Source organism: Bufo bufo, chromosome 10 (genome assembly GCF_905171765.1).
Source record: "Bufo bufo chromosome 10, aBufBuf1.1, whole genome shotgun sequence".
NCBI lineage: Eukaryota > Metazoa > Chordata > Amphibia > Anura > Bufonidae > Bufo > Bufo bufo.
In genome coordinates this window covers 147,901,821-147,915,256 of record NC_053398.1, presented here as the reverse complement: position 1 = coordinate 147,915,256, position 13,436 = coordinate 147,901,821, and the positions used below count along the sequence as shown (strand labels likewise).

At 40.8% G+C, this 13,436-nt stretch overlaps 1 protein-coding gene across 1 annotated transcript in view; it reads left to right on the top strand.

Moving 5' to 3' along the window:
- The window catches only part of LOC120980873 (dual specificity protein phosphatase 22-A-like), a 59,093-nt gene that overhangs the window by 3,396 nt on the left and 42,261 nt on the right, over positions 1 to 13,436 (top strand). The window contains exon 2 of the mRNA XM_040410229.1: positions 3,068 to 3,101. Within this exon, the coding sequence (XP_040266163.1) occupies positions 3,068 to 3,101 (34 nt within the window). The remainder of the gene's footprint in view (positions 1 to 3,067; positions 3,102 to 13,436) is intronic.

Here is a 13,436-nt window from a genome sequence, read left to right as displayed (position 1 = left end):
TGTACACAGTGACTGCACCAGCAGAATAGTGAGTGCAGCTCTGGAGTATAATACAGGATGTAATTCAGGATCAGTACAGGATAAGTAATGTATGTACACAGTGACTGCACCAGCAGAATAGTGAGTGCAGCTCTGGAGTATAATACAGGATGTAACTCAGGATCAGTACAGGATAAGTAATGTATGTACACAGTGACTGCACCAGCAGAACAGTGAGTGCAGCTCTGGAGTATAATACAGGATGTAACTCAGGATCAGTACAAGATAAGTAATGTATGTACACAGTGACTGCACCAGCAGAATAGTGAGTGCAGCTCTGGAGTATAATACAGGATGTAACTCAGGATCAGTACAGGATAAGTAATGTATGTACACGGTGACTCCACCAGCAGAATAGTGAGTGCAGCTCTGGAGTATAATACAGGATGTAACTCAGGATCAGTAATGTATGTACACAGTGACTGCACCAGCAGAATAGAGAGTGCAGCTCTGGAGTATAATACAGGATGTAACTCAGGATCAGTACAGGATAAATAATGTATGTACACGGTGACTCCACCAGCAGAATAGTGAGTGCAGCTCTGGAGTATAATACAGGATGTAACTCAGGATCAGTACAGGATAAGTAATGTATGTACACAGTGACTGCACCAGCAGAATAGTGAGTGCAGCTCTGGGGTATAATACAGGATGTAACTCAGGATCAGTACAGGATAAGTAATGTATGTACACAGTGACTCCACCAGCAGAATAGTGAGTGCAGCTCTGGAGTATAATACAGGATGTAACTCAGGATCAGTACAGGATAAGTAATGTATGTACACAGTGACTGCACCAGCAGAATAGTGAGTGCAGCTCTGGAGTATAATACAGGATGTAACTCGGGATCAGTACAGGATAAGTAATGTATGTACACAGTGACTGCACCAGCAGAACAGTGAGCGCAGCTCTGGAGTATAATACAGGATGTAACTCGGTATTAGTACAGGATAAGTAATGTATGTATACAGTGACTGCACCAGCAGAATAGTGAGTGCAGCTCTGGAGTATAATACAGGATGTAACTCAGGATCAGTACAGGATAAGTAATGTATGTACACAGTGACTGCACCAGCAGAATAGGGAGTGCAGCTCTGGAGTATAATACAGGATGTAACTCAGGATCAGTACAGGATAAGTAATGTATGTACACAGTGACTGCACCAGCAGAATAGGGAGTGCAGCTCTGGAGTATAATACAGGATGTAACTCAGGATCAGTACAGGATAAGTAATGTATGTACACAGTGACTGCACCAGCAGAATAGGGAGTGCAGCTCTGGAGTATAATACAGGATGTAACTCAGGGTCAGTACAGGATAAGTAATGTATGTACACAGTGACTGCACCAGCAGAATAGTGAGTGCAGCTCTGGAGTATAATACAGGATGTAATTCAGGATCAGTACAGGATAAGTAATGTATGTACACAGTGACTGCACCAGCAGAATAGTGAGTGCAGCTCTGGAGTATAATACAGGATGTAACTCAGGATCAGTACAGGATAAGTAATGTATGTACACAGTGACTGCACCAGCAGAACAGTGAGTGCAGCTCTGGAGTATAATACAGGATGTAACTCAGGATCAGTACAAGATAAGTAATGTATGTACACAGTGACTGCACCAGCAGAATAGTGAGTGCAGCTCTGGAGTATAATACAGGATGTAACTCAGGATCAGTACAGGATAAGTAATGTATGTACACGGTGACTCCACCAGCAGAATAGTGAGTGCAGCTCTGGAGTATAATACAGGATGTAACTCAGGATCAGTAATGTATGTACACAGTGACTGCACCAGCAGAATAGAGAGTGCAGCTCTGGAGTATAATACAGGATGTAACTCAGGATCAGTACAGGATAAATAATGTATGTACACGGTGACTCCACCAGCAGAATAGTGAGTGCAGCTCTGGAGTATAATACAGGATGTAACTCAGGATCAGTACAGGATAAGTAATGTATGTACACAGTGACTGCACCAGCAGAATAGTGAGTGCAGCTCTGGGGTATAATACAGGATGTAACTCAGGATCAGTACAGGATAAGTAATGTATGTACACAGTGACTCCACCAGCAGAATAGTGAGTGCAGCTCTGGAGTATAATACAGGATGTAACTCAGGATCAGTACAGGATAAGTAATGTATGTACACAGTGACTGCACCAGCAGAATAGTGAGTGCAGCTCTGGAGTATAATACAGGATGTAACTCGGGATCAGTACAGGATAAGTAATGTATGTACACAGTGACTGCACCAGCAGAACAGTGAGCGCAGCTCTGGAGTATAATACAGGATGTAACTCGGTATTAGTACAGGATAAGTAATGTATGTATACAGTGACTGCACCAGCAGAATAGTGAGTGCAGCTCTGGAGTATAATACAGGATGTAACTCAGGCTCAGTACAGGATTATTTGGACCTGGTGACTTCATTATTTAGGGACATTATATCTGTGGAATGCCTGACATTGAGGTAAATGAGCACATTACAGTTGTTAGGCCCCTTTAAGAGACAAAATGGTATTGGATAGTGTTGTGTAATGGGCCCGGGTGAATCTCAGCTCTGGAGCTTTATTAATAGCTTCTTCCTCAGATAAACAAGACATAAAAATAGCCTCAGTAAAGTGAAGAGCGTCGCCCCCACACGGATTAAGAGTGCGCTGTGTGTGGACATGGGACATCTATCACGGTCTGGGTGGTCCAGGTGTTGTCAGCGCTGCCATAGTGATCAGACAGAGCTCTATATACACTGGGTGTCACCCTGAATACATGTGTAATGGGTGTCAGTGCACTTAATGGCGGAGCACTAGGTTCAGCCATCAGTTTGGGATCTGTTCACATGAATGGACTGAGCTGCAGTGCTCGGTGCGGCTGCGCTCTTATGAATGACATTGTGCTGTACAATGATGGGGCTCCTTCATTCTGCTATGTGGTGGGGTTCCCTGTGGTCGGACCCCCACTACCTCAGGTGAACGTCCCAGGAAAGCCCTTTAATCTGGAATCAGCGTAACTTTTGTGTCTTGCAGATCCTGGACGGGTTATATCTGGGGAACATACGGGGTGAGTATAACCCAAAAGTGAGAACTAAAAAACCACTCGGGTCCAATATACCTGGAGCTGTCACAGCCGTGTAAACTCCACCCCAATGATGGGCGTATATACAGTATATATAGTGTCCTCCACTAATAACTGCACCGTATATACAGTATATATAGTGTCCTCCAATAATAACTCCACCCCAATGATGGGCGTATATACAGTATATATAGTGTCCTCCAATAATAACTCCACCCCAATGATGGGTGTATATACAGTATATATAGTGCCCTCCAATAATAACTCCACCCCAATGATGTGTATATACAGTATATATAGTGCCCTCCAATAATAACTCCACCCTAATGCTGTGTATATACAGTATATATAGTGTCCTCCACTAATAACTGCACCGTATATACAGTATATATAGTGTCCTCCAATAATAACTCCACCCCAATGATGGGCGTATATACAGTATATATAGTGTCCTCCAATAATAACTCCACCCCAATGATGGGTGTATATACAGTATATATAGTGTCCTCCAATAATAACTCCACCCCAATGATGGGTGTATATACAGTATATATAGTGCCCTCCAATAATAACTCCACCCTAATGATGGGCGTATATACAGTATATATAGTGCCCTCCAATAATAACTCCTCACCAATGATGTGTATATACAGTATATATAGTGCCCTCCAATAATATCTCCACCCCAATGATGGGTGTATATACAGTATATATAGTGTCCTCCAATAATAACTTCACCCCAATGATGGGTGTATATATACAGTATATATAGTGTCCTCCAATAATATCTCCACCCCAATGATGGGTGTATATACAGTATATATAGTGTCCTCCAATAATAACTCCACCCTAATGATGGGCGTATATACAGTATATATAGTGCCCTCCAATAATAACTCCACCCTAATGATGGGCGTATATACAGTATATATAGTGCCCTCCAATAATAACTCCTCACCAATGATGTGTATATACAGTATATATAGTGCCCTCCAATAATATCTCCACCCCAATGATGGGTGTATATACAGTATATATAGTGCCCTCCAATAATAACTCCACCCCAATGATGGGTGTATATACAGTATATATAGTGCCCTCCAATAATAACTGCACCCCAATGCTGTGTATATACAGTATATATAGTGTCCTCCAATAATAACTGCACCCCAATGATGGGTGTATATATACAGTATATATAGTGCCCTCCAATAATAACTCCACCCCAATGATGGGTGTATATACAGTATATATAGTGTCCTCCAATAATAACTCCACCCCAATGATAGGTGTATATACAGTATATATAGTGTCCTCCAATAATAACTCCACCCCAATGATGGGCATATATACAGTATATATAGTGCCCTCCAATAATAACTCCACCCTAATGATGAGCTTATATACAGTATATATAGTGTCCTCCAATAATAACTCCACCCCAATGATGGGTGTATATACAGTATATATAGTGCCCTCCAATAATAACTGCACCCCAATGATGGGCTTACAGTTGCAAGAAAAAGTATGTGAACCCCTTTGGAATGATATGGATTTCTGCACAAATTGGTCATAAAATGTGATCTGATCTTCATCTAAGTCACAACAATAGACAATCACAGTCGGCTTAAAGTAATAACACACAAAGAGTTAAATGTTACCATGTTTTTATTGAACACACCATGTATTAGTCTGTTATTAGATTAAGCCGACTGTGATTGTCTATTGTTGTGACTTAGATGAAGATCAGATCACATTTTATGACCAATTTGTGCAGAAATCCATATCATTCCAAAGGGTTCACTTTTTCTTGCAACTGTATATACAGTATATATAGTGCCCTCCAATAATAACTCCACCCCAACGATGGGCATATATACAGTATATATAGTGCCCTCCAATAATAACTCCACCCCAATGATGGGTGTATATACAGTATATATAGTGCCCTCCAATAATAACTCCACCCCAATGATGGGTGTATATACAGTATATATAGTGCCCTCCAATAATAACTGCACCCCAATGCTGTGTATATACAGTATATATAGTGTCCTCCAATAATAACTGCACCCCAATGATGGGTGTATATATACAGTATATATAGTGCCCTCCAATAATAACTCCACCCCAATGATGGGTGTATATACAGTATATATAGTGTCCTCCAATAATAACTCCACCCCAATGATGGGTGTATATACAGTATATATAGTGTCCTCCAATAATAACTCCACCCCAATGATGGGCGTATATACAGTATATATAGTGTCCTCCAATAATAACTCCACCCCAATGATGGGTGTATATACAGTATATATAGTGTCCTCCAATAATAACTCCACCCCAATGATGGGCGTATATACAGTATATATAGTGTCCTCCAATAATAACTCCACCCCAATGATGAGCTTATATACAGTATATATAGTGTCCTCCAATAATAACTGCACCCCAATGATGGGTATATATACAGTATATATAGTGTCCTCCAATAATAACTCCACCCCAATGATGGGTGTATATACAGTATATATAGTGCCCTCCAATAATAACTCCACCCCAATGATGGGCATATATACAGTATATATAGTGCCCTCCAATAATAACTCCACCCCAATGATGAGCTTATATACAGTATATATAGTGCCCTCCAATAAAACCTCCACCCTAATGATGGGTGTATATACAGTATATATAGTGTCCTCCAATAATAACTCCACCCCAACGATGGGCGTATATACAGTATATATAGTGCCCTCCAATAATAACTCCACCCCAATGATGAGCTTATATACAGTATATATAGTGTCCTCCAATAATAACTCCACCCCAATGATGGGCGTATATACAGTATATATAGTGCCCTCCAATAATAACTCCACCCCAATGATGAGCTTATATACAGTATATATAGTGTCCTCCAATAATAACTCCACCCCAATGATGGGCGTATATACAGTATATATAGTGCCCTCCAATAATAACTCCACCCTAATGCTGTGTATATACAGTATATATAGTGCCCTCCAATAATAACTCCACCCCAATGATGGGTGTATATACAGTATATATAGTGCCCTCCAATAATAACTCCACCCCAATGATGGGCGTATATACAGTATATATAGTGCCCTCCAATAATAACTCCACCCCAATGATGGGTGTATATACAGTATATATAGTGCCCTCCAATAATAACTGCACCCCAATGATGGGTGTATATATACAGTATATATAGTGCCCTCCAATAATAACTCCACCCCAATGATGGGTGTATATACAGTATATATAGTGCCCTCCAATAATAACTCCACCCCAATGATGGGTGTATATACAGTATATATAGTGCCCTCCAATAATAACTCCACCCCAATGATGGGTGTATATACAGTATATATAGTGCCCTCCAATAATAACTCCACCCCAATGATGGGTGTATATACAGTATATATAGTGTCCTCCAATAATAACTCCACCCCAATGATAGGTGTATATACAGTATATATAGTGTCCTCCAATAATAACTCCACCCCAATGATGGGTGTATATACAGTATATATAGTGTCCTCCAATAATAACTCCACCCCAATGATGGGCGTATATACAGTATATATAGTGTCCTCCAATAATAACTCCACCCCAATGATGGGTGTATATACAGTATATATAGTGTCCTCCAATAATAACTCCACCCCAATGATGGGCGTATATACAGTATATATAGTGTCCTCCAATAATAACTCCACCCCAATGATGAGCTTATATACAGTATATATAGTGTCCTCCAATAATAACTGCACCCCAATGATGGGTATATATACAGTATATATAGTGTCCTCCAATAATAACTCCACCCCAATGATGGGTGTATATACAGTATATATAGTGCCCTCCAATAATAACTCCACCCCAATGATGGGCATATATACAGTATATATAGTGCCCTCCAATAATAACTCCACCCCAATGATGAGCTTATATACAGTATATATAGTGCCCTCCAATAAAACCTCCACCCTAATGATGGGTGTATATACAGTATATATAGTGTCCTCCAATAATAACTCCACCCCAACGATGGGCGTATATACAGTATATATAGTGCCCTCCAATAATAACTCCACCCCAATGATGAGCTTATATACAGTATATATAGTGTCCTCCAATAATAACTCCACCCCAATGATGGGCGTATATACAGTATATATAGTGCCCTCCAATAATAACTCCACCCCAATGATGAGCTTATATACAGTATATATAGTGTCCTCCAATAATAACTCCACCCCAATGATGGGCGTATATACAGTATATATAGTGCCCTCCAATAATAACTCCACCCTAATGCTGTGTATATACAGTATATATAGTGCCCTCCAATAATAACTCCACCCCAATGATGGGTGTATATACAGTATATATAGTGCCCTCCAATAATAACTCCACCCCAATGATGGGCGTATATACAGTATATATAGTGCCCTCCAATAATAACTCCACCCCAATGATGGGTGTATATACAGTATATATAGTGCCCTCCAATAATAACTGCACCCCAATGATGGGTGTATATATACAGTATATATAGTGCCCTCCAATAATAACTCCACCCCAATGATGGGTGTATATACAGTATATATAGTGCCCTCCAATAATAACTCCACCCCAATGATGGGTGTATATACAGTATATATAGTGCCCTCCAATAATAACTCCACCCCAATGATGGGTGTATATACAGTATATATAGTGCCCTCCAATAATAACTCCACCCCAATGATGGGTGTATATACAGTATATATAGTGTCCTCCAATAATAACTCCACCCCAATGATAGGTGTATATACAGTATATATAGTGTCCTCCAATAATAACTCCACCCCAATGATGAGCTTATATACAGTATACAGTCATGTGAAAAAATTAGGACACCCTTTGAAAGCATGTGGTTTTTTGTAACATTTTTAATAAATGGTTATTTCATCTCCGTTTCAACAATACAGAGAGATTAAAGTAATCCAACTAAACAAAGAAAACTGAAGAAAAGTCTTTTCAAGATCTTCTGTAAATGTCATTCTACAAAAATGGCTATTCTAACTGAGGAAAAAGATAGGACACCCTCACATGTATTCCCTCTTAAATTGGCTCAGATCTCACACAGGTATATCACACCAGGTGCACATAATTAGTAGATCGTTACTCTGCATGTTGAATGAGGCTTGCCCTATTTAAACCTCAGACATTTAGTTTGGTGTGCTCCTGACTGTTGAAGTGAGAGTGAGCACCATGGTGAGAGCAAAAGAGCTGTCAGAGGACTTAAGAAAAAAGATTGTAGCAGCCTATGAGTCTGGGAAGGGATTTAAAAAGATCTCAAAAGATTTTGAAATCAGCCATTCCACTGTCCGGAAGATAGTCTACAAGTGGAGGGCTTTCAAAACAACTGCCAACATGCCCAGGACTGGTCGCCCCAGCAAGTTCACCCCAAGAGCAGACCGCAAGATGCTAAAAGAGGTATCCAAAAACCCTAAAGTGTCATCTCGAGAACTACAGCAGGCTCTGGCTACTGTTGATGTAGAAGTACATGCCTCTACAATCAGAAAGAGACTGTACAAGTTTAACTTGCATGGGAGGTGTGCAAGGAGGAAACCTTTGCTTTCCAAGAGAAACATCGAGGCCAGACTGACATTTGCCAGCGATAAAGTTGACAAAGACCAGGACTTCTGGAATAATGTTCTTTGGACAGATGAGTCCAAAATTGAATTATTTGGACACAACAGCAGAGGACATGTTTGGCGTAAACCAAACACAGCATTCCAAGAAAAGAACCTCATACCAACTGTGAAGCATGGAGGTGGAAGTGTCATGGTTTGGGGCTGCTTTGCTGCAGCAGGACCTGGTCAGCTCACCATCATAGAATCCACGATGAATTCTACTGTGTATCAGAAGGTGCTTGAAGAACATGTGAGACCATCAGTTAGAAAATTAAAGCTGAAGCGGAACTGGACCATGCAACATGACAATGACCCAAAACATACTAGTAAATCAACCAAAGATTGGCTGAAAAAGAAGAAATGGAGAGTCCTGGAATGGCCAAGTCAAAGTCCAGATTTGAATCCTATTGAGATGCTGTGGGGTGACTTGAAAAGGGCTGTACGTGCAAGAAACCCCTCAAACATCTCACAGCTGAAAAAGTTCTGCATTGAGGAGTGGGGTAAAATTTCCTCAGACCGATGTCGAAGACTGGTAGATGGCTATAAGAACCGTCTCAATGCAGTTATTTCAGCCAAAGGAGGTAACACTCGCTATTAGGGGCAAGGGTGTCCTATCTTTTTCCTCAGTTAGAATAGGCATTTTTGTAGAATGACATTTACAGAAGATCTTGAAAAGACTTTTCTTCAGTTTTCTTTGTTTAGTCGGATTACTTTAATCTCTCTGTATTGTTGAAACGGAGATGAAATAACCATTTATTAAAAATGTTACAAAAAACCACATGCTTTCAAAGGGTGTCCTAATTTTTTCACAAGACTGTATATAGTGCCCTCCAATAATAACTGCACCCCAATGATGGGTGTATATACAGTATATATAGTGTCCTCCAATAATAACTCCACCCCAATGATGGGCGTATATACAGTATATATAGTGCCCTCCAATAATAACTCTACCCTAATGATGGGTGTATATACAGTATATATAGTGCCCTCCAATAATAACTCCACCCCAATGATGGGTGTATATACAGTATATATAGTGCCCTCCAATAATAACTCCACCCCAATGATGTGTATATACAGTATATATAGTGTCCTCCAATAATAACTCCACCCCAATGATGGGTGTATATACAGTATATATAGTGCCCTCCAATAATAACTCCACCCCAATGATGGGCATATATACAGTATATATAGTGTCCTCCAATAATAACTCCACCCCAATGATGGGTGTATATACAGTATATATAGTGCCCTCCAATAATAACTCCACCCCAATGATGAGCTTATATACAGTATATATAGTGCCCTCCAATAAAACCTCCACCCTAATGATGGGTGTATATACAGTATATATAGTGTCCTCCAATAATAACTCCACCCCAACGATGGGCGTATATACAGTATATATAGTGTCCTCCAATAATAACTCCACCCCAATGATGGGCGTATATACAGTATATATAGTGTCCTCCAATAATAACTCCACCCCAATGATGGGCGTATATACAGTATATATAGTGCCCTCCAATAATAACTCCACCCCAATGATGGGCGTATATACAGTATATATAGTGCCCTCCAATAATAACTCCACCCCAATGATGGGCGTATATACAGTATATATAGTGTCCTCCAATAATAACTCCACCCCAATGATGGGCGTATATACAGTATATATAGTGTCCTCCAATAATAACTCCACCCTAATGCTGTGTATATACAGTATATATAGTGCCCTCCAATAATAACTCCACCCCAATGATGGGCGTATATACAGTATATATAGTGCCCTCCAATAATAACTCCACCCCAATGATGGGCGTATATACAGTATATATAGTGTCCTCCAATAATAACTCCACCCTAATGCTGTGTATATACAGTATATATAGTGCCCTCCAATAATACCTCCACCCTAATGATGTGTATATACAGTATATATAGTGCCCTCCAATAATAACTCTACCCCAATGATGGGTGTATATACAGTATATATAGTGCCCTCCAATAATAACTGCACCCCAATGATAGGTGTATATACAGTATATATAGTGCCCTCCAATAATAACTCCACCCCAATGATGGGTGTATATACAGTATATATAGTGTCCTCCAATAATAACTCCACCCCAATGATGGGTGTATATACAGTATATACAGTGCCCTCCAATAATAACTCCACCCCAATGATGGGTGTATATACAGTATATATAGTGTCCTCCAATAATAACTCCACCCCAATGATGGGCGTATATACAGTATATATAGTGCCCTCCAATAATAACTCCACCCCAATGATGGGCATATATACAGTATATATAGTGCCCTCCAATAATAACTCCACCCCAATGATGAGCTTATATACAGTATATATAGTGCCCTCCAATAAAACCTCCACCCTAATGATGGGTGTATACAGTATATATAGTGCCCTCCAATAATAACTCCACCCCAATGATGGGTGTATATACAGTATATATAGTGTCCTCCAATAATAACTCCACCCCAATGATGGGCATATATACAGTATATATAGTGCCCTGCAATAATAACTGCACCCTAATGCTGTGTATATACAGTATATATAGTGCCCTCCAATAATAACTCCACCCCAATGATGGGTGTCTATACAGTATATATAGTGCCCTCCAATAATAACTCCACCCCAATGATGGGCGTATATACAGTATATATAGTGTCCTCCAATAATAACTCCACCCTAATGCTGTGTATATACAGTATATATAGTGCCCTCCAATAATACCTCCACCCTAATGATGTGTATATACAGTATATATAGTGTTCTCCAATAATAACTCCACCCCAATGATGGGTGTATATACAGTATATATAGTGCCCTCCAATAATAACTCCACCCCAATGATGGGTGTATATGCGTTAATTTCTTAACGTTAATTTGTTTTCCCTTAGTCCTAACAGCAGCACATGTGGGGGTTTATCCGCCCCAGTGAAACTGGTAGGACAGACAGAATATTTAATGAAGTAAAGTAATCAAATAAATCCACGCCCCCACTACCTCACTATAAGAGGCCAAACCCCCCATACATCAGTGTGTCATAACAAGAAACTCTCAAAAAACAAAGGGAGGGATATTTGTGTGCTGCTGTTAGGACTAAGGGAAAACAAATTAACGTTAAGAAATTAACGCTTCCCTTACGTCCTAACCAGCAGCACATGTGGGGACTTAGCAAGAAGTTAGCCTAAAGGGTAGGGACTTCAATGCTGAATGGAACTCAAAACAGACCGCCCAAAGGCAGTGTCTTCTGAACCCCTGAGGTTGAGTCTATAATGGCTCACAAAGGTAGAATGTGAGCTCCAGGAGGCCGCGGAACAAATCTGTTTCAGTGGAATAAGAGACCTTTCGGCCCAACTAGTAGAGACTGCTCGGGTGGAGTGAGCAGTGACAAAGGCAGGAGGAGGTCTATTCTGGGAAGCGAAAGATTCTCTGATGGCCTCTCTGATCCATCTACTTAGAGTAGGCTTAGAGGCCTTCTTCCCTTTATTCCTGACAAAGAACAGGATAAGAAGATTCTCTGACCTTCTGAACTCCTGGGATCTCTCAATGTAGATTCTCAAACATCTGGCCACATCCAGAGTATGGAGAGAACTTTCTTCTGCAGAGGAAGAAGAGGAACATAACACAGGCAAAGACACAACTTGATTAATGTTGTGCACAGAGGGCACCTTAGGCAAAAAGGTGGGTAAAAAACGTAAGAGGACTTTGTCCGGTAAAAATAAAGTGTATGGCTCATACGCCGAAAAAGCCTGAAGCTCTGAAATGCGTTTGGCTGAAGTTACGGCCAACAAAAAGGTTACCTTCCAGGATAAAAACTTAAAGTCCACTTCCTCCAAGGGTTCAAAGGGGGGACCACTCAACCCTTTAAGCACCACTGAGAGATCCCACTGCGGTATAGGTCTTGAAATGCTAGGCTTAAGACGTACGGCTCCTTTAAGGAACCTCTTAATCAGAGGGTCTTGATGTAAAGATCTGCCAAAGGCGGCTGACAGAGCAGAGATCTGTACCTTAAGTGTAGAAGGGCTGAGGCCCTTATCTAGTCCATCCTGCATGAACTGGAGAATAGCAGATACTGGAGGATCCTGAGATGGTACTTGATGAGATGCACACCATAGAAGAAAAATGCGCTTTACCCTGGCGTAGGCCTTGATAGTCGCAGGAGCTCTGGAATGAGACATCATTCTTAAGACCGCTGCTGATAGCCCTTCAGGCTCTAGAATGGACTCATCAATCTCCAGGCTGTCAGATTGAGTCTGGATGGATCCAGGCAGAGCTGAGTGCCCCGGGACACCAGGTTCTGCATTGGGGGAAGCTTCCAATATTGCCCTCGGCTCATCTGCATGAGCAGGGTAAACCAAGACCTCCTGGGCCAGAATGGAATCACGGCTATTACTGAGGCTTGGTCCTGCCGAATCTTCATCAATACCCTGGGTATCATGGCGATGGGAGGAAAGATGTAGGCCAGCCTGAACTCCCATGGAATTGACAGAGCATCTACTGCCAAGGGATTGTCCTCCCGATACAGGGAACAGAACGTTTCCACTTTGGCATTGAATCTTGTCG